This window comes from Macaca fascicularis, chromosome 4, assembly GCF_037993035.2.
Source record: "Macaca fascicularis isolate 582-1 chromosome 4, T2T-MFA8v1.1".
Taxonomy (NCBI): domain Eukaryota; kingdom Metazoa; phylum Chordata; class Mammalia; order Primates; family Cercopithecidae; genus Macaca; species Macaca fascicularis.
In genome coordinates this window covers 129321062-129340668 of record NC_088378.1, presented here as the reverse complement: position 1 = coordinate 129340668, position 19607 = coordinate 129321062, and the positions used below count along the sequence as shown (strand labels likewise).

The following is a 19607-nucleotide window of genomic DNA, read 5'->3' as shown; positions in this document are numbered from 1 at the left end:
ACTGCACTCCAGCATGGGTGACAGAGTGAGACTCTGTCTCAAAAAACAAAACAAAACAAAACAAAAAAAAAAACAAGAACTCTAAGATAAATGTTATCCCTACCCTGGAGGTAATCTGAGGTCTTTTCCAGCTGGTTCTTGAACAGTATAGCACACAAGCATCTAACTATCATCAGATTGGTACTGCCATTTACTGAATGTCTGTTACCTGCTCAATACTGTGCAAGGTGCTTTATCAGTTATTGAATACTCCAATCTTATTAAGCTGGAGTATTAAATATAGTCAAATGTAAGTATGTAGGTATTATTTCCTACAGACTTATTATTACCGTACTAATGAGTAAAATGAGGCCCTGACAGGGTTAAATCTCTTGCCCAAGTTTACAGCAGTCAGTGGGTTTGAACTCTTATCTGACTCATGTCTGTCTGACTCCAAAGTCCATGTTTGCTCTATTAGGTTATTCATTAGTATTGTAATAGAACTAACTTAATAATGTAATGTAGGACAGGGATGGTTGCAGACAACTAGAAATGTTAAGAAACTAGACTAATAATTTATTTATTTATTTATTTTGAGATGGAGTCTTGCTCTGTTGCCCAGGCTGGAGTGCAGTGGCATGATCTTGGCTCACTGCAAGCTCCCCGTCCTGGGTTCACGCCATTCTCCTGCCTCAGCCTCCCAAGTAGCTGGGACTACAGGCGCCCGCCACTACGACCGGCTAATTTTTTGTATTTATAGTAGAGACGGGATTTCACCGTGTTAGCCAGGATGGTCTCGATCTCTTGACCTCATAATCCGCCTACCTCTGCCTCCCAAAAAGTGTTGGGATTACAGGCGTAAGCCACCGTGCCCAGCCAAGACTAATAATTTAAAATGATTGCTTTATGTATTCACTGTGGCATGTTTAAATGGTCATAGGGCCAGGAATATATGCCATTCTTTCAAAGCACTGAAACTTGGTACTGAACTAGTTTAGTCTGTCTTACCAGACATCTGTAGTTACACTAAGACTCTTAGATCAGAACATGATTGTATTTCCTATGAAGAAAATATAGGCTGGGCATGATGGATCATGCCTGTAATCTCAGTATTTTGGGAAGCCAAGGCCGAAGAATCACTTGAGGTCAGGAATTTGAGACCAGCCTTGGCAACAAAGTGAGACCCCCATCTTTACAAAAATATTAAAAAATTAGCCATGTGTGGTGGTGCATGCCTGTGGTTCCAACTACTTGGGAGGCTGAGGCAGGACGATCACCTGAGCCCAGGAGATCAAGGCTGCAGTGAGCTGTGTTCATGCCACTAAACTCCAGCCTGGGCGACAGAGCAGGATCCCCGACTCCAAAAAATAAGAAAATTAGCTGAGTGTGGTGGTGCACACATTTAGTCCCAGCTACTTGGGAGGCTGTGGTGGAAACAGCCCTTGAGCCCTTCGAGGCTGTAGTGAGCTTTGACTGTACCACTGCACTCCAGCCTGGGCAACAGAACAAGACTCTGTCTCTACAAAAGAAAAAAAAAAAAAAGAAAAAGAAAAAAGATCATCTCACTTCCTACCTGCCTTCTGGGTCATTCTATTTTGTTTTTCTTTTTTTTTTTGAGACGGAGTTTCACTCTTGTTGCCCAAGCTGGAGTGCAATGGCACGATCTCAGCTCACCGCAACCTCCGCCTCCCGGGTTCAAGGGATTCTCCTGCCTCAGCCTCCCAAGTAGATGGGATTACAGGCATGCGCCACCACACCCTGCTCATTTTGTATTTTTAGTAGAGATGGGGTCTCTCCATGTTGGCCAGGCTGGTCTCCAACTCCCAACCTCAGGTGATCTGCTGGCCTCAGCCTCCCAAAGTACTGGGATTACAGGCGTGAGCCACCACTCCTGGCAGGTTCATACTATATTTTTCCCATTACTTTTAATGGCAAAAACTGCAATTACTTTTGCACCAATATATACCATCAAATCCATTCTTCTCTCACCATCTCCCACACCCACCATGGACAGAAAGTGTGAGCCAGGCATTAATTCTAATTTTCAGGATATGCATTTTACTCAGAGGCCTAATTTAAAACCAACAAAAGAAAACCAAAAATCTTCTCAGCCTATCAGGATAGCTATATCCTGATAAGCTAAGAAACTATTTTGTTTATAACATTTTTTCAGTACTGTACTTCATGCCAACTTTGTTTATATCAAGAAGTAGGCTTCAAATATGCCACATACTTTTGTCAAAGAAACACTGCTAGTTTTGGGCCAGGCGCGGTGGCTCATGCCTGTAATTCTAGCACTTTGGGATGCCAAGGCAGGTGGATCATGAGGTCAAGAGATCAAGACCATCCTGGCCAACATGGTGAAACCCCATCTCTACTAAAAATACAAAAATCAGCTGGGCATAGTGGCACATGCCTGTAGTCCCAGCTGCTTGGGAGGCTGAGGCAGGATAATCGCTTGAACCTGGGAGGTGGAGGTTGCAGTGAGCCGAGATCGCGCCACTGCACTCCAGCCTGGGTGACAGTGCAAAACTCCACCTTTAAAAAAAAAAAAAAAAAAAGAAATACTGCTAGTTTTTCCCAAGTGCATGTGTGCACATGTAGTTCATTTGCTTATTTATCTTAAGCCAAGGTTTTAACATGTAATTGGAAGTCCTAAACTAAGTACTTTGGTTTACAGGTTAATTTGGTCTGAAATAGCTGGAAGCAGATGCACACACCTTTGAAGGGGCTCATATAGAAGTCATTGGAGGTGAGCATGCATACATCATGCTATAAATCACTATAAAAGTGATTTATAGTGTCTGTAAAAAAGTCCCAAAAAGTTTAGGTGTGGATTTATATTTATTTTATTTATTTTTTTTGAGACAAGTCTCGCTCTGTCACCTAGGCTGGAGTGCAGTGGCACGATCTCGCCTCACTGCAAGCTCTGCCTCCCAGGTTCATGCCATTCTCCTACCTCAGCCTCCTGAGTAGCTGGGACTACAGGCGTCCGCCACCACGCCCGGCTAATTTTTGTATTTTTAGTAGAGACAGGGTTTCATCGTGTTAGCCAGGATGGTCTCGATCTCCTGACCTCGTGATCTGCCCGCCTCGGCCTCCCGAAGTGCTGGGATTACAGGCGTGAGCCACCGCGCCCGGCCTATTTAATTTTTTTGAGACAAAGTGTTGTTGTCACCCAGGCTGGAGTGCTGTGGTGTAGTCTCGGCTCTCTGCAACATCCACCTCTTGAGTTCAAGCAATCCTCCTGCCTCAGCCTCCCAAGTAGCTGGGATTACAGGTGCCCACCACCATGCCCAGCTAATTTTTGTATTTTTAGTAGAGACGGGGTTTCACCATGTTGGCCAGGCTGGTCTCCAACTCCTGACCTCAGGTGATCCACCTGCCTCAGCCTCTCAAAGTGCTGGGATTACAGGCTTGAGCATCTGTGACTGGCCGGGTCTATATTTATTTTTAAAGAATTACTTCAGATGACAATGTGTCATAAATTGCTGCTTTGCTACACATAGTTACCATTATGTTGCTCATGTTTTATTGACTAGTTCTTGATCTTGAGGCTTATACCTGGTGTAAGTATGCTTTAGGCATTCATGAATGACAGTCAACAACTGAGCTGAAGGTCATGGGGCACAAGGCTGTAATTCTTCTAATGGTAATGACAGTAACGTAAGTCTGATACACAAGCAGCATGTATTCAACACACTGATACCTGATAGCATGTCAGGAAAAGAGAACAGGCAATGCAGTTTAAGGAGGGAAAAACTGAGAAGTCATAACTACTCCAAAGATGTGAAGGAAACCACAAAAGACATGGACCTGCTTCTACTATAAAAAGAAAATGAAGCACTTCTCTGGGGTTGCTATACCAACTGTTTCAGCCCATTGTAGTCTTGCCTCTTTCAGGGCTTTAGCCACTATTTCATTTCACGGAAAAGCAGACATCTCCTAACAGAGTGACATTTACCAAAAGAAAGAAGGCTTATCAGTGAGAAGCTTAATGAAGAAAAAATTTTATCTATGCTTTGCACAATTTTCTTTTCTTTTTTGTTTGAGACAGAGTCTCGCTCTGTCGCCAGGCTGGAGTGCAGTGGCGCGATCTCATCTCACTGCAACCTCCACCTCCCGGGTTCAAGTTATTCTCCTGCCTCAGCCTCCTGAGTAGCTGGGATTACAGGCATGCGCCACAACGTCCGGCTAATTTTTGTATATTTAGTAGAGACAGGGTTTCACCATGTTGGTCAGGCTGGTCTCAAACTTCTGACCTCATGATCCGCCCGCCTTAGCCTCCCAAAGAGCTGGGATTACAGGCGTGAGCCACTGTGCCTGGCCTGCTTTGCGCAATTTTCAAAAGCCATTATTTCTATTCAATTTTGGGTACTTACTACAGTGCTGGATGCAAAGTTTATGCAATAAAATCTTATTGAATGAATGAATCATAGGATAAATAATATAACTAGTAATTTCTTAAGATCATAAATTCCATTACAGTAACCCCAGTAGGCAACTCTATAAAATTCTGGGCTCCAAGAAGAGGTCAATGCATGCCATAAATGTGTTTGATCTGCTGTAAAGTATATTCACAGTCTTCAAAATGTAATGCTTAAATGAGATAAAACTGGTTGGTTACCACCCCCAAGTTAGCATATGCCAGCCTGCACAAAGGTAGATACCAAAAACTTTAACTGCTCAATTTGAATTAACCAAAGATTCCTTCTAGGAATCTTAAAAAAAAAAAAAAAAAAAAAATAAGGGTGTGAACACTTCAAGCACTTATTTTCAGATGCATCAACTGACATAAATTAAAAATGGTGCAAACTAATAATTGAACACTAGTAGCATAACAAAATAGAATTTTCACTTTCCACTTTGAGTCAAAGTGGTTTGCTCATGTTTGTTGAAATCAGAACTGAAACAATGACATGTATAAAAAGAACAGATAAAAGTGGTTCTTCCATTAAAAGTGCCATTCCCTGCTCTCAGCTGATGAAGGCACAAGAACTCAATGGAACAGTTAGGCAGACTCAAATTATCTCAGCTGGAAGCACTCTCCGCTTAAACATACTCATCTGGCCCACCCTCATTCCAAATTCAGGCACAAATGGCCTCCCCGAGGCTTTATGACTTGCTTTCTTCTTTTTCTTCTGATAGTGTTTCCCAGATTGGCTCCTTGATGTGTTCTGGTAACTGTTCTAACTGTGTCTAAAAAAAGAGAGAAACAAAACTATAATGTGGATTTAAAAGAACTTTTTGGCTATAAATCAGACTTATTAATTTGGTCAAATCCTCTTTACTTTTTTCTTTTATCCTCCTAGTCTTTCTATAGGGTTTTGAAATGGAAAGAAGGAAACTTGATGGTCTACAAAACACTCTCACATATATAATCTGTTTGATCCTCAATGATCTTCATGGATTGCCACTTAATGGGATCCCCAAGTCTAGACAACTAATATTGAGGAGGGAGAACTTCAGAGGTGGTTCACGGAGGACTTGGGCTGAAATGGCAGGATTCTGTTGCAAGGGGTGGATAGCCCCCAACCACTGTGGCAACTCTGTCTCCCAGTTTGCCACAGGTTAGGGCAAACTCTACTCAGTGGGCCAGGACCAGGTTGCAGTGTATCAAAACAACAATACAGAACCATGCCCCACTGCCTCAGCTGAAAGAGGTAGAAATTCAAGCTATACCTTTGTTACTTCCATGGCAACCCCTTCAGGTAAGTTTCGCTGAATATATTCCAAGTAGACATCTGCTGTGCTTCCAGTTAGATGTTCTAACTAAAACATCAAACATGGAAATGATTCATGTATGCTGTTTGTTAAAGCACACCTTTTTTTTTTTTTTTTTTTGAGATGGAGTCTCACTCTGTCACCCGGGCTGGAGTGCATGTGATCTCAGCTCACTGCAACCTCTGCCTCCTGGGTTCAAGCCATTCTCCTGCTTCAGTCTCCTGAGTGGCTGAGACTACAGGTGTGTGCCACCATGTCCAGCTAATTTTTTTTGTATTTTTAGTAGGGACGGGGTTTCACCATGTTGGCCAGGCTGGCCTCGAACTCCTGACCTCAAGTGATCCGCCCGCCTTGGCCTCCCAAAATGCTAGGATTACTGGCGTGAGCCACTGCGCCTGGCCTCCCCTAAAGAATGTTATGTAAAATCTCAATTAAAAAAAAAAAAAGTATGAATCCTTTGGTTGATGGCATGGCCCAGAAACCTTCTTCTTCCAAAATGCAGCTGCCTTAAAACCTGGGCTCCATGGAACACCGTTGGCAAGCATAGTATCAAAGCAGTATACTTTCAAGAGGCTCACAAAACAACTGAAGACAAAAGGACTAGATTAAAAGATACAGTTAGTATAAGGTTTTCTGTGTGTACTATGAGAGATGGTGCCCTCAGACACAGGTGGATAAAATTTGGGTTTTTCTTTTTTTTTTTTTTTTTTGAGACGGAGTCTCGCTCTGTCGCCCAGGCTGGAGTGCAGTGGCGCGATCTCGGCTCACTGCAAGCTCCGCCTCCCGGGTTCACGCCATTCTCCTGCCTCAGCCTCCCCAGTAGCTGGGACTACAGGCGCCCACAACCGCGCCCGGCTAATTTTTTGTATTTTTAGTAGAGACGGGGTTTCACCGTGGTCTCGATCTCCTGACCTTGTGATCCGCCCGCCTCGGCCTCCCAAAGTGCTGGGATTACAGGTGTGAGCCACCGCGCCCGGCGGGTTTTTCTTTTTAAGAGTATGGACTGGGGCCGGGCGCGGTGGCTCAAGCCTGTAATCCCAGCACTTTGGGAGGCCGAGGCGGGTGGATCACGAGGTCAGGAGATCGAGACTATCCTGGCTAACATGGTGAAACCCCGTCTCTACTAAAAATACAAAAAAAAAAAAAAAAAAAAAAAAAAACTAGCCGGGCGTGGTGGCGGGCGCCTGTAGTCTCAGCTACTTGGGAGGCTGAGGCGGGAGAATGGCGTGAACCCGGGAGGCGGAGCTTGCAGTGAGCCGAGATCACGCCACTGCACTCCAGCCTGGGAGACACAGCGAGACTCCGTCTCAAAAAAAAAAAAAAAAAAAAAAAAAAAAAATAAGAGTATGGACTGGGCAGGAACAGTGGCTCACACCTGTAATCCCAGCACTCTGGAAGGCCGAGGTGGGTGGATCACCTGAGATCAGGAGTTCAAGACCAGCCTGTTCAATATGGTGAAACCCCATCTCTACTAAAAACACAAAAATTAGCCAGGCGCAGTAGCGTACACCTGTAGTCCCAGCTACTAGGGAGGCTGAGACAGGAGAACTGCTTGAACCTGGAAGGCAGAGGTTACAGTGAGCCTAGATTGTGCCACTGCACTTCAGCCTAGGTGACAGAGTGAGACTCTATCTCAAAAAGAGTAGGGACCATGACTTTACTATATATGTGCCCTCAATGACTAGTACAGTACTTCCCATATAAAAGATGTATGAGTGCTTGTTTTAATATTTACCAATCACTTACTATGTGATCAAAGTATTCTGAGTGCTTACATAAATTTTCCATTCTAATTCTCACACTAACCTTTTGAGATGGGTACCACTATTATTCCCATTTTATAGATGGAGGAATTGAGGTACATGTAACACAGCTGTCAAGTGCCAGAATTTGGACTCTGGCATTGGCAGTCTAACTCCAGAACCCATGCTCTCCTTAAGCACAAGACTGTGCTGGCACTAATGGAAGCACAAATGAGTAACAGATGAATGAAAAATCTAATGCTGTGCATCACTGACATGGAAAATCCAGCTAGTATGTGAAACAGTTATTAGAACTGTGTAAAAACTTAACTAGAATTTTTGAAATATGAGCAAAATTATTCCAATGCTATCTTGGCATAATCTGCATTCCTGAATTAAGGTACGCACTACTCTAAAGGATGGCTTCATTTAATTTTACTTTTCCTACCACGACACTTCCATAAACACTAAAAGATATTTACCTTCTGTACAACCAACAGACATGGGCTTGCTGAAAGAAGTCAATCTAGTCAATGTTAAAGTTATATGCTGGTGTGAATTTCTGGTATTTCAAAAATGTCAGAATTTTTCAAATACACTCACCTCTAAACATCTGTAAAGTGTTCTCATTTCATACTGAACTCTGTGCTTCTTGTAAATATGCACTGATTTGAGAAGAGTAAATCGCTCTATTTTCCTTGGAGGTTCGTGTCTGAAATTAATGGACAAAACAAAACCTGAGTCACTATGATAACAAAAGCATAATTCCGTAATTTTGTAGGTCAGACTCACACTCAATTATAGGCATTAAGTACCATTTACAGACTTCCATTTGCCAAAACTGTCATCTGGAACAACAACTGCTACATAAAACTCAGGCCAAAATAAACACTGCAGACAGCAATAGCTTTTTCCCACAGGCTCAAAAATAAGCCCTGGCATGTCAAGTGCGCATGCATATACACACACCTGCTGCTTTTACACCCTTTAGTCTTTTATTGACCAAACATATGAATTGTGAAGAGTAGCACTAGTGTGGTGGACACAGTTATAACACCTGCTATATGTCTGTTGTTTTAGGAAAATCTACAGATACATCAAAATAACAAAACTATAGTCTATTTTGGGAAACTGTGGCCTTCTGTTTTTGTTAGAAGGTCAGACTGCCAAAGCCCCAGATGGGGCCTTGTTCAACAGCAGAAGGAGCAGATGACAAGACAAAGGAGACAGTTATGCTTGACTCTGCAGTGACTCCAAGGCTATCTGAAGCTTACCTTGTTCAAGCAAGAAATTACTGGGTGAGTGGTGTTTCTTAGGGAAGATTTGAAACAATGGATATATTAGCCCAAAATCATCACATCCAAAGGGTCTAAAACGATTGTTCATTCACCCACTCTACCTCCCTGCTCCATGGAGATCCCAGAAACATGGCCTTCTTGAGTCTCCTTACATCAATGCAATTTCTAGAAAAAGGATTTCTTTCATTTTCCTTGTTTACTCATTCTAGTATTTAAAAACTCCAGTGGGCAGGAAGGCATGATCCTGATTAGGATAACATACGACAAGCTTAAACTCTACCCACCAAGAGTTTCTATCCTACTTTAAAAGTTCAGACTGGGCCAGGTATGGTGGCTCACGCCTGTAATCCCAGCACTTTGGGAGGCCGAGGCGGGCAATTTGCCTGAGCTCAGGAGTTCAAGACCAGCCTGGGCAACATGGTGAAACCCCGTCTCTACTAAAACACAAAAAATTAGCCAGGTGTGGCGGCGTGCACCTGTAGTCCCAGCTACTCCTCGAGAGGCTGAGAACTGCCTGAACCCAGGAAGCAGAGGTTGCGCCACTGCACTCCAGCCTGGGCAACACAGCCAGACTCTGTCTCAAAAAAAAAAAAAAAAAGAGTTCAGACCTTCCTGGGATGAGCACTACTTTCCTGGATGATCATATTATAGCAGCGAACAGGTCAGATCAGGAAAGGCCATACTTACACTTTAATAGAGATACCAAGTTCTTTTGCAGCAAGCACAGCAAAATATTCATAACTGTCCAATACAGCCTTATCGTGACCTTTCACTAAAACCGACAGGCGCTTATATAATGTATCTGGTTCATCAGAGATCGTTATCTACAATCCCAAAGAAAAGTTTCAGTTTTAGTTCCTCTTATATTTATAACTAGCAAATTTAACACATTACCCTCAATTGAAAAACTTCAGAGTTTACTAATAAATGAGGAAAAAAACATTGAGTGACAGCACTGTTAGCTGAAGTGTCTAGATACTTTCATGTTCAGATCTGGACAATGAGCCTCAGAATCTGTTAAAATACAGTGTGAATCAAAAGAATTTTCAAGGCAACCTATAAAATCACTAAAGGAACTTTCCAACTTAAAATAATTATTCAGCTTCAAATTCACAATGAGAAAGGATTTCAGGGTCTCCTAATAAAAAGAGCCTGGTCAGAAGACCTGGACTGAGAGTTAAACTCTGCTAATGGTAGCCGAAGGACAACAGGCAAATCATCTCATCTCACTGCACATTGGTTTCCTCACATATGAAAGAGGGTAAACCTATGCTATAGCCCACAGTATTTCTCTAAGAAAAAAATAAGAAAACACAGATTAAAGCACTTATTAATTATAAAACATTATTACACAAAGCCAAGCTAGTTCTATTCATATTTTTTATTAGGTTTTATTCATGTATGTTTTGCCTGCCCTAATAAACAAATTACTCATTTCTAATTAAAATGATATGATGCTGACTATACCTATAACTTCTACCTCTTCCACCCTAATACCTAAAGACCTCAGAAATAATGGGTTTGACACTTCTGACTTTCTTCCAAGAGGTGAATTACCTTCATTTCATTCATCCATTAAACCAGTAAATTATACTACTAATCCGATGATTCAGAGTTAAATCACTTCACTCCTGAAAGGAGATTTACTTACTAGCCAGAAAGCTAGATATCCACTCTCAATTACCCCAAAAAGAGTTGTTGGAAGAACAGAATATACTGATAGCCTGTGTCATGAGTTGAGGGATGAGAAGGGGGAATATAGCCTCAATATTGTTCTGACTGATCCCTACAGGGTGTTAAAAGATACTTTGAATTTGTTAGGAATATTAAAAATCAGAAGATTTCACAAGAACATCTGGATTCAGTTTAGCTTGGAAGATTTAGACAAGCTGGCATCACTAGGTCTGATTTCCCACAGGGCAACAAGTGGCTACAGTAAGTGGCTGCTGTCTTGCTTATAAAGACAGTGGCACACCATGCCAATTCTGCAACCTTTTCTTATAGGCCTGGCTCCTGCAGGCATGTGAGTTGCCGACTGGGGCTTAAATGTACTGTCATAGAAATATATCCAGTACTGGCCAGGTGTGGTGGCTCATGCCTGTAATCCCAGCACTTTGGGAGGCTGAGGCAGGCAGATCACTTGAGGCCAGGAGTTTGAGACCAGCCTGGCCAACATGGCAAAACTCCATTTCCACTAAAAATACAAAAATTAGCCAGGCATGGTGGTGCGTGCCTGTAATCCCAGCTAGTCGGGAGGCTAAGGCATGAGAACTGCTTGAACCCAGGAGGCTGAGGTGAGCCAAGATCATGCCACTGCACACCAGCCTGGGTGACAGAGCGAGACTCTGTCTCAAAATAAATAAATAAATAAATAAATATCCAGTATCTATTAAGAGAAAAAATAGAAAAAAAAAAAAAAAAAAAGAGCAGTAAACTAGACATGTGCACAGACAAAATAAGTACCTACAGACAAATGTCTAGAACTGTAAAATCCCAAACTGTTAATATTTTTGAGGGGTGGAAATGGAAGGATTTTTAAAAATTACAAGTAACACAAAAAACTGGATTGATGAAATCATAGCTTCTACAGGGTTACCGAGTTCCTTCTAGATGTTTATTATTTGTGCTAATGCATTTTCACACTGTGAACAATAAAGCACCGTCCAGGCCCAGGCTCAACACACAAAATGAAAACAAAGACTTGAAGGCTACCAGAAAAATACTTTTCCATAACATAACATCAAGTATTCTACATCACAAATTCTGACAACTCTTCCATTATGCCAAGCTAAAAGCAAGAGACTGCTAATTAGCACAGTTATTTGGGGGTAAATAATTTATTCTTTTAGAACTTACTTTGATACCCTGAAGATTACACAATCCAGGGAGTTAAAAGAATATATGCATTGTGTATTTGCCAGTATTCTAGGACAAAATTTTTTTATTCATAGAGTGTTTGGGGAAAAAAAAACCCCAATGAAATAATAAGGAAAACCTATTGCTAATGTAGCTCCTTATACCAAGGAACAGGGAGTACGTACCACAGGTTTGGTCAAATCCTTTGGAACATCAACATGTAGGTTTGAAAACTGTACCCACTTCATATTGGTACTGCTATGTGTGGGGAAAAAAAGAGAAACCTAAGTAAAATAGCACAATAACCTATTTTGTTCAGTTTAGCACATCCAATTGTTTACTTACAGAAGAAAGCCACCATTTTTGACTGTATCGCCCTTAGAACTGTTTACAGAAAAATTCCCCAATCCCTAAAGAAAAAAAAGTAGGACATGTGTTAGAATTAAAGTCAACTACCAAACCATTCATAATTTCCACTAAAAACTAAAGGGTTACCTCATTATTTCAGATGAAGATACTGGGGTAACTAAAATGGCCAAATTAGATTTCATTAAAAAAAAAAAAATTAAGGACGACAATGGTAGAGTTGATGATAAAAAAGCAGTCTCAAAATACTAGAGAATCTCTATTTTAAAGTTTAGGAATAAAAACTTTTTTAAAAAAAACAATTCTCACATTAAAAAAGCTATGAATTATGTAGACATCAAGAAAAAAATGTGACTTTATTTTCCCATTTTTTTTTTACAAATTAATTGTACTTCAGTAAATACTTATTTTGCCTGAATATTTTTAAGCAATAAAATATCTTGTTTTTATAACTTAAGAGTTGGAATAAAAATTCTAAAGTACCCCTCTTTTGATGCTTTCATACATCTTTTTTTTTTTTTTTTTTTTTTTGAGACTGAGTCTGGCTCTGTCGCCCAGGCTGGAGTGCAGTGGCCGGATCTCAGCTCACTGCAAGCTCCGCCTCCCGGGTTTACGCCATTCTCCTGCCTCAGCCTCCCGAGTAGCTGGGACCACAGGCGCCCGCCACTTCGCCTGGCTAGTTTTTTGTATTTTTTAGTAGAGATGGGGTTTCACCGTGTTAGCCAGGATGGTCTTGATCTCCTGACCTCGTGATCCGCCCGTCTCGGCCTCCCAAAGTGCTGGGATTACAGGCTTGAGCCACCGCGCCCGGCCTCATACATCTTTTAAAGCATGCATATTTCTTAGCTTGGCTGGGATAATTAGCTTATAAATGAACTGAAATATGAGCTGTGACTTATACCCAACATGTTGTAGCATGTTGTGCCACATGCTACAACAAACCCACATTTCCAAATCCTTTACCTTCAGCTCCCCCTAGTGGAATATGACTTTCCAGTTTTAGGAAACAAGCTATACTACTGCATATAACATAACAGCTAACTGTTTTTTCCTGTAAACTTTCCTGAGATTTTAAAGTGTAACCCGAGAAAGTGGAAACACAATAGGATCCTTAAAAACACAATGAAGATGCAAATAAGGCCAGGTGCCGTGGCTCACACCTGTAATCCCAACACTTTTGGAGGCCAAGATGGGTGGATCTCTTGCGGTCAGGAGTTCCAGAGCAGCCTGGCCAACATGGTGAAGCCCTGTCTCTACTAAAAATACAAAAATTAGCTGGGCATGGTGGTGGCACGGCTGTGATCCTAGTTACTTGGGAGGCTGAGGCAGAAGAATCGCTTGAACCTGGGAGGCGGAGGCTGCAGTGAGCTGAGATCGTGCCACTGTACTCCAGGCTGGGTGACAGAGCGAGACTCCATCTCAAAAAAAAAAAAAAAAAGGTTTAGCATAAGTGAAGTTTCATTAATACAACTGATGGTCACCTAAGTATGTTTTTGTTTGTTTTTTCAGGGTTTTTTTTGAGACAGGGTCTCACTCTATTATCCAGGCTGGAGTGCAGTTGCATGATCAAGGCCTGGACCTCCCAGGTTCAGGTGATCCTCCCACCTTAGTCTCCCGGGTAGCTGGGAGTACAGCACGGGCCACCAGGCTCAGCTAATTTTTTGTACTTTTGTAGAGATGGGTTTTCACCATACTTTCCAGGCTGGCCTTGAACTCGTGGGCTCAAGCGATCCTCCAGCCTCAGTCTCCCAAAGTGCTGGGATTTCAGGAGCGAACCAACACCTAGCCACGTTTTAAAAGCCTATTCTTAGCTTATTGTCCTTCCTCTCTTTACTCAAGATAGAGACAAATCATAACTCTATAATCTTCTTTGCAACAAAAGGGAAAAGAAAAGGAAAAAGGAAATCAGGTACAATACAAGGTGGTAAGAGGTATGTGCCATTCTTCAGACAGAACTGCATAGAAAATTCCCTCCCAACAATTATACCAGTGACTCCACAATCAAGTTGTGCAAGAGGAGCAAGAATATTACACTTCTCAGTCACGTTCTCCCACTATAAAACCTCTGCTTTTTTGTGTTTTTGAGACAGTCTTGCTCTGTTGCCCAGGCTGGAGTACAGAGGAGCATTCTCGGCAACCTCCACCTCCTGGGTTCAAGCCATTCTCCTGCCTTAGCCTCCTGAGTAGCTGGGATTACAGGGGCCCACTGCCACACTCAGCTAATTTTTGTATTTTTAGTAGAGACAGGGTTTCGCCATGTTTGCCAGGCTGGTCTTGAACTCCTGACCTCAAGTGATCCACCCGCCTTGTCCTCCCAAAGTGCTGGGATTACAGGCATGAGCCACCGCGCCCAGCCTTATAAACCTCTGCGTTTAAAAGTGGGAGTCTAGGCCGGGCGCGGTGGCTTGCGCCTGTAGTCCCAGCACTTTGGGAGGCCGAGGCGGGCGGATCACGAGGTCGGGAGATCGAGATCATCCTGGTGAACACGGTGAAACCCCATCTACTAAAAATACAAAAAATTTAGCCCGGCGCGGTGGCGGGCGCCTGTGGTCCCAGCCTCTCTGGAGGCTGAGGCAGGAGAATCACTTGAACCCGGGAGGCGGGGGTTGCCGTGAGCCGAGATCGTGTCATTGCACTCCAGTTTGGGCGACTAGAGCGAAACTCCGTCTCCAAAACAAAACAAAAACCAGTGGTTCTCAAACTGTAGTCTGAGGACGTCTGTGGGGTCTCTCAGACACTATCAGGGGGTCCGGGAAATCAAAACTATTTTCATAAAACTAAGATGTTACTTACAACTTTTACACTCATTCTCTTACTAGTGTATAGTGAAGTTTTCCCGTGACAGCCTGAGGTGTGACATAGAAAAAGATTAAATACAGAAGCAGATTTGAATCTAGCTTTTATTAAGCCAGAAATTAAAGAGAGCTGCAAAAATGTAAAACATTGCTGCTCCTTACTTGTTTGTTCAGAAAACATATTTTTCATAAAGTGTTGTAACATGTAATGAGTGTTACTTTTAAATCAATACATATTCTTAAGTTTTATTTTCCAAAAAGCTAAATATAGATAGCTAAAATCCACAAAAGCAAAAGCTCTTTGGAGTCCTCAACTCCGAAAGTGTAAAGCGGTCCCAAGGCCAAAAAGCACGAGAACCGCTGCTGAAAAGTTTTTGCTCCTCCTCCAAATAACTGTGCAGAGGATATCTAACCCACTCCTTTGGCTTGAGACCTTCCTCTAAACCTGGATGCCAGGAAAGCATCTCAATTTAGTTCCATGGGAAGAGTTTGAGATCTCGCACCAGCTCAGCCTCTTAATTTTCGCGAGGCAAATTTCCTGTCTTCTCTGAGCCTCAGTTTATTTTGCAAACGTAAAAGAAGGGTTTTGGAACATAGAAAGTACAAAATCTTTTCCAGCTCTGACATTCTACGATTATTCTTGTTCCTATCTTTGCCTGGACTCATTAACTTATGTTTAATTCCATGAGAGAATTCTGATAAAACCAGCCCCTTTCTCGTCACTTTCCTGTAAACGGCGCGAGGTGAGGGATAAATATCAGGAAAAATTCTGATGGGCAGAGCAGCTGGTGGCTGGGAAACTTAAAGGCAACTATCCCGGTCAGCTCTCCTAGTCTCCCTAGCCCATCCAGTACCTGCCAGAGGCGCCGGCACACGGCCCCGAACGCTGTCCGCGCCGCCATCTTGTCGGTCCCGACCTCTCAGTATTGCTTCCGGGGTTACAGCGGCGTCCTCAGACCATAGAGTTCCGCAAAAGGAGAGAATACATCCTCCTGTTCAGACGCTGGAACAACCATAGAGACACGATCCTGTGCTTTTTGAGGGCGGGACAGTTGGCTGGCGGAGGCCAGCCTTGCTCTGGGCAGTGCCTGGATAGTTACCAAGCCCCATTAATGTTTTCACCTTTAAATTGTTGTGTGTGTATACGCGCGCGCGTGCACACACACACACACACACACACACTCTCTCTCTCTCTCTCTCTCTCTCTTATTTATTTACTTATTTTTTCCTTTTAGAGACTGGGTCTCATTCGGCTGCCCAGGCTGGAGCGCAGCGGCACAGTCATAGCTCACTGCAGCCTCAAACTTCTGGCTCCAGTGATCCTCCTGCCTCAGACTCCCGAGTAGCTGAACTACAAGTGCGTGCCACCACAGCCAACTAATTTTTTGTTTTTTAATTTTTTTGTAGAGACAGGGTCTCGTTATATTGCCCGTGTTATTTTGTGGGCTGGTCTCAAACTCATGTCCTCAAGTGATCTTCTGGCCTTGGCCTCCCAAAGGACTGAGATTACAGGTATGAGCCACCAAGCCCAGACTGAAACTAATGTATTGACACCATTTACTTCAGTAATGGGTGATTTATTTTCCTATTTTTGCATTTTTCAATTTTTTTTTTTTTGCATTTTTCAAAATTTTAACAAAATCTATATATGATAAGAAAAAGAAAAGTCGGCCACTACCATTGGGTCCAGTTGCCACTCAGTTACCTTATTGCAATGGCTTTCTAATTATGGTTCTTAATCCTTTCTTCCTTCCCCACACGAATTGGAATTCTTGTGCTCCATCCATTTTGTATACCACTGTCCTACTGATGTTTTCTAAATTATTCATTTCCTTATGTTACTCTTGTATTTAGGAATTTACAATGACTAGCTTCACCTACAACAAGCCAAGGTGTTTTGTCTAGTTATTAATGTCCACCATAATTTTTTCCAAGTAAAAAAGTTTATAACTGGGATTTGCTATAATAAAAACTTCTTCAGGCCGGGCACAGTGGCTCACGCCTGTAATCCCAGCACTTTGGGAGACTGGGGCAGGCGGATCACCTGAGGTCAGGAGTTCGAGACCAGCCTGGCCAACATGGTGAAACCCCATCTCTACTAAAAATACAAAAAATTAGTGGAATATCATCGTCGTGTGCGTCTAGTTCCAGCTACTCAGGAGGCAGAGGCATGAGAATTGCTTGAACCTGGGAGATGGAGGTTGCAGTGAGCCAAGATCGTGCCACTGCACTCCAGCCTGGGAGACACAATGAGACTGTCTTAAAAAAAAAAGAAAGAAAAGGCCAGGAGCAGTGGCTCACACCTGTAATTCCAGCACTCAGCGCTTTGAGAGACCAAGGCAGGTGGATCACTTGACATCAGGAGTTCAAGACCAGCCTGGCCAACATGGCAAAAGCCTGTCTCTCTAAAAATACAAAAATTAGTCAGCTGTGGTGGTGTGCACCTGTAATCCCAGCTATTTGGGAGGCTGAGGCAGGAGAATCACTTGAACCTGGGAGGCAGAGGGTGCAGTGAGTCGAGATTGAGATGGCGCCACTGCACTGCAGTCTGGGAAACAGAGCAAGACTCCATCTCCAAAAAAAAAACTTCTTCCATTTGCGTAAATCTTTAAACATTGATTTTTTTTTCCTTTTATTTTCTTCTCATCTTAAAGTCTGCTTCTATAATACCATATTGTCTTATTTTATTTGATTTTATTTTTTTGTGAGACAGTGTCTCACTCTGTTGCCCAGGCTGGAGAGCACTGGCTTGATCATAGCCCACTGCAGGCTCAAACTCCTGGGGTTAAGTGATCCTCACACCACAGCCTCTGGAGTATCTAGAACCACAGGTGTTTGCAACCATTTTTTATTTTATTTTTATTGTTTGTAGAGACAGAGACTTGCTACGTTGCCCACGCTGGTCTCAAACTCCTGGCTTCCAGCAATCCTCTCACCTTGGCCTCCCAAAGTGCTGGTTTTACAGGTATGAGCCACTGCACCTGGCCCATTTGTGCACATTTCTAAGTTTTATTTTCCCAGAATGCTTTCACATATGCATTTTAGCCTAATGGAAAACTGTAGCCTTATCATCAGATCTGGTTTCTAATCCCAGGTTTACCAGTTAGTTGAGTGACTTTGAGCAAGTTACTTCCCTACCCTGAGCCTCAGTTTTCTCATATGTCAAAAAAAAAAAAAAAAAAAGATAACAGTAGTTCCTGCTTCCAATAGTTGCTTGGGAATTCGATGCAATACCAGTATATGGTGTTTAGTACAATACTGCCATGTACTGATACACTATAGATGTTATCCACTATCTGTGCCATTAAGTTTCTACTTCACCTGCCTCACAAGGTTGTTGAGAGATTAAAAATAAAAAGATCAAGTTTATGAGAATATTTTGTAGCATCCAACTAAAGAACCATACACATATGAAGTTGTTTTTTTCTCCCCGCAAATAGTTATTACTACCCTATTTTGTAGGCAAGAGAACCAAAGAAGAGGTGAAATGATTCGCCCAGCATCACACCTATCTAGGAGATAGGAAAGATCTAGGAGATAGGAAAGGTCTAGGAGCAGAAGCCAGTTTTCCTGCCCCTCAGACTGGCCTCTGTTTACTAGAACTCAGTTCATGTTGAGGTGTGGCAGAGATTCCAGTGCGGCCTTGCACCAGAGTATGGAAACAGCACACTTCACCTGTGTGCACTTCTTATTTATTTTTGAGACGGAGTTTCACTCTTGTTGCCCAGCCTGGAGTGCAATGGTGCGATCCTGGCTCACTGCAACCTCCGCATCCCGGGTTCAAGTGACTCTCCTACCTCAGCTTCTGAGTAGCTGGGATTACAGGCATGCGCCACCACGCCCAGCTAATTTTTGTATTTTTAGTAGAGATGGGGTTTCTCCATGTTGGCCAGGCTGGTCTCAATCTCTTGACTTCATGATCCGCCCACCTCGGCCTCCTGAAGTGCTGGGATTACAGGCTTGAGCCACCACACCCGGGCTCACCTGTGTGCACTTCTGCTGGACTCAGTGATGCCCCATGTTGGCAGGCTGCCCAGTGCCCTTCTCAGAATCAGTCTCTCTGAATTGTGACATTTAAGGGGATTTCCCTCAGCCAATGGGGTTTTCCAACAGCCTCCCCACTCCCAACTCTGTTGCTGCTTCCAAAGTTTGCATCAGTCTGTCCAAATGGCACTTCTGTGAGGGCTTTCAGCCTGCCTCTGTCCCCTTTGAGTAGCCTCCGTTGGGTGAGTGTTCTGCAACCATAGTGCTTGCAAATGACTTTCACCTAAGTTGCCTACTCTCATCCTCACCAGAAGACATGGATTTTGTCCTCATTTAATAGATGAGGAAACCAAGGTGAAATGACTCCCTCAAGGTCATATGGTAAGTTAGTTACAGCTAAACCAATAACCATCTTAAAAGCAGTGCCTTTTCTACCACTGCAGTGGGCTGGTGCTGATTCTATTACAAGGTTCAGTTCTATTTAAATCTCTTCGATAATAGGACTAGAAATACCCACCCACCACCCTAGCACCACTCCAAAAGAAATAGGGGCTTATATTTAAAGACCTGTGTGGTCCAGACGGCTCCTGGAACTGGAAAGGTCTGCTTTAAACAGTCTTAGGGACTGGGATACCCTCTTCACTCCTGAGGCCAAATGTGTTTTTAGTGATGGGCTTTCACTGCTTACGAATAGTTGCTGCTTCCTCAGGACTCTGCGTGGCCACTGCTTGCTGCTTTGGGTCATCAAGTTTCTCTATTCATACTCTCAAATGTGGGAATTTGATTTGGTCCTTTCATTTTCCTGGGCTGAGCCAAATGTGTCACCAAATGACCTATGGGCCTAATAGTTTGGGGTCAAGTGC

General features: G+C 42.9%; 1 protein-coding gene across 5 annotated transcripts; it reads right to left on the bottom strand.

Annotated features, from left to right (window-relative positions):
- Positions 1 to 3488: 3488 nt before the first annotated feature.
- MRPS10 (mitochondrial ribosomal protein S10) lies at positions 3489 to 15674 on the bottom strand. 5 transcript variants are annotated; one of them, XM_074038075.1, is made up of 8 exons: positions 15615 to 15674; positions 13126 to 13383; positions 11945 to 12009; positions 11785 to 11857; positions 9431 to 9567; positions 8049 to 8157; positions 5662 to 5751; positions 3489 to 5178 (listed from the first exon to the last, which is right to left on the bottom strand). In XM_074038075.1, exons 4-8 carry the CDS (start codon positions 11845 to 11847, stop codon positions 5095 to 5097), a joined length of 483 nt encoding a protein of 160 aa, XP_073894176.1. In that variant the 5' UTR covers positions 11848 to 11857; positions 11945 to 12009; positions 13126 to 13383; positions 15615 to 15674; the 3' UTR covers positions 3489 to 5094. The 5 variants fall into 5 exon arrangements, with proteins under 5 accessions (XP_073894176.1, XP_073894175.1, XP_045246819.1 ...); XM_074038074.1 differs by having other exon boundaries at positions 13310 to 13383; XM_045390884.2 differs by lacking the exon at positions 13126 to 13383.
- Between the last annotated feature and the right edge of the window lie 3933 nt (positions 15675 to 19607).